The sequence below is a fragment of the Trichechus manatus genome, unplaced genomic scaffold, assembly GCF_000243295.1.
Source record: "Trichechus manatus latirostris isolate Lorelei unplaced genomic scaffold, TriManLat1.0 scaffold00103, whole genome shotgun sequence".
Lineage (NCBI taxonomy): Eukaryota > Metazoa > Chordata > Mammalia > Sirenia > Trichechidae > Trichechus > Trichechus manatus.
In genome coordinates this window covers 7,903,820-7,905,507 of record NW_004444039.1, presented here as the reverse complement: position 1 = coordinate 7,905,507, position 1,688 = coordinate 7,903,820, and the positions used below count along the sequence as shown (strand labels likewise).

Genomic DNA, 1,688 nt, shown 5'->3' with positions numbered 1-1,688 from the left:
GATGTGGGGAACGCTTATGGACGAGACGTTTATCTAAAATGTTAGTAAAAAGAAAACCGAGGTGATGTTGTCTGACGGGCCTCTCAGGCCTCTCATGGAAGGCATCTTGAAGGGCTGGATTCTGCAGGAGGAGCTGGTTCTCGCTGGGGGAGGCCCTGATGGGCTGGCAGTGGGACGCAGATGCCTGGGGTAGCCAGCACTGACAGATGCCTCACCTTGTCTCGGCTCACCAGACCCAGTTCAAAATGTGGTTCAGGTCCTGGAGAGACAGTACCTGGAAGAGAAGAGGAGCGCTCTTGAGGAACAGCGGCTGATGTACGAGCGGGAGCTGGAGCAGCTCCGCCAGCAGCTCTCCCCTGAGAGGCAGCCCCAGAGCAGCGGCCCTGACCGCCTGGCCTACAGCAGCCAGACAGCCCAGCAGAAGGTGACCCAGTGGGCAGAGGAGAGGTAAGAGCGGCAACCTGGGCGACTTTAGGGGAAGGACTTGTGAGGCATGAGAGGGGGCCAAGCCTTGCAAAGAAGGGAAGGTTTAGTCCCACATCGGGATTGCCAGCAGTTGGCTTTTCCTTTCAAAGATGCTGTCCATTCAAAGTACGTGTACTTTAGGGGTAGTTGTTAAAGCCTGCCTGCCTACCCTTTAACCAGTTGTCATTGAGTCGGCTCCAACTCATGGCAACCCCATGTGTGTCAGAGTAGACCTGTGTTCCATAGGACTCATGGCGACCCCGTGTGTGTCAGAGCAGACCTGTGCTCCGTAGGACTGACGGTTACCCCGTGTATGTCAGAGTAGAATATGCTCCACAGGACTCGTGGTGACCTCGTGTGTCAGAGTTGACCTGTGCTCCATAGGACTCACGGCGACCCCGTGTGTGTCAGAGTAGACCTGTGCTCCATAGGACTCATGGTGACCCCATGTGTGTCAGAGTAGAATATGCTCCACAGGACTCATGGCAACCCCGTGTGTGTCAGAGCAGACCTGTGCTCCACAGGACTCACGGTGACCCCGTGTGTGTCAGAGTGGAATATGCTCCACAGGACTCATGGCAACCCCATGCGTGTCAGAGTAGACCTGTGCTCCACAGGACTCATGGCGACCCCGTGTGTGTCAGAGTAGAATATGCTCCACAGGACTCATGGCGACCCCATGCGTGTCAGAGTAGACCTGTGCTCCACAGGACTCATGGCGACCCCACGTGTGTCAGAGTAGACCTGTGCTCCATAGGACTCATGGAGACCCCATGTGTGTCAGAGCAGACCTGTGCTCCACAGGACTCATGGCGACCCCGTGTGTGTCAGAGCAGACCTGTGCTCCATAGGGTTTTCAGTGGCTGCTTTTTTGGAAGTAGATCATCAGGATTTTCTTCCAAGGCAGCTCTGGGTGGACTCGAATCTCCAACCTTTTGGTTAGCAGCTGAGCGTGTTAACTGTTTGCCCCAGCCAGGACTCCAGGAAAGCAGGGACGGCAGTATCAGTGTGCATACATTTTAGGTCATCTTTAGTAGCATCCTTGTAGTGTGTCCCCTGTGTCATTTCTGAGGTGATGAAAAAGGACTCCAGATGTTGATGTTCAAAGGTAGTCCTTTTCCTATGAAGTAAGGGTCAAAAACCAAAACCAAGCCCATTGCCGTCGAGTCAATTCGGACTCATAGTGACCCTATGGGACAGAGTAGAACTGCCCTGTAGGGTTT

At 54.3% G+C, this 1,688-nt stretch overlaps 1 protein-coding gene across 1 annotated transcript in view; it reads left to right on the top strand.

Annotated features, from left to right (window-relative positions):
- Positions 1-1,688, top strand: part of KIF13A (kinesin family member 13A) — a 285,225-nt gene that overhangs the window by 185,206 nt on the left and 98,331 nt on the right. Inside the window, 1 exon segment of the mRNA XM_023737492.1 lies at positions 194-447. Within this exon segment, the coding sequence (XP_023593260.1) occupies positions 194-447 (254 nt within the window).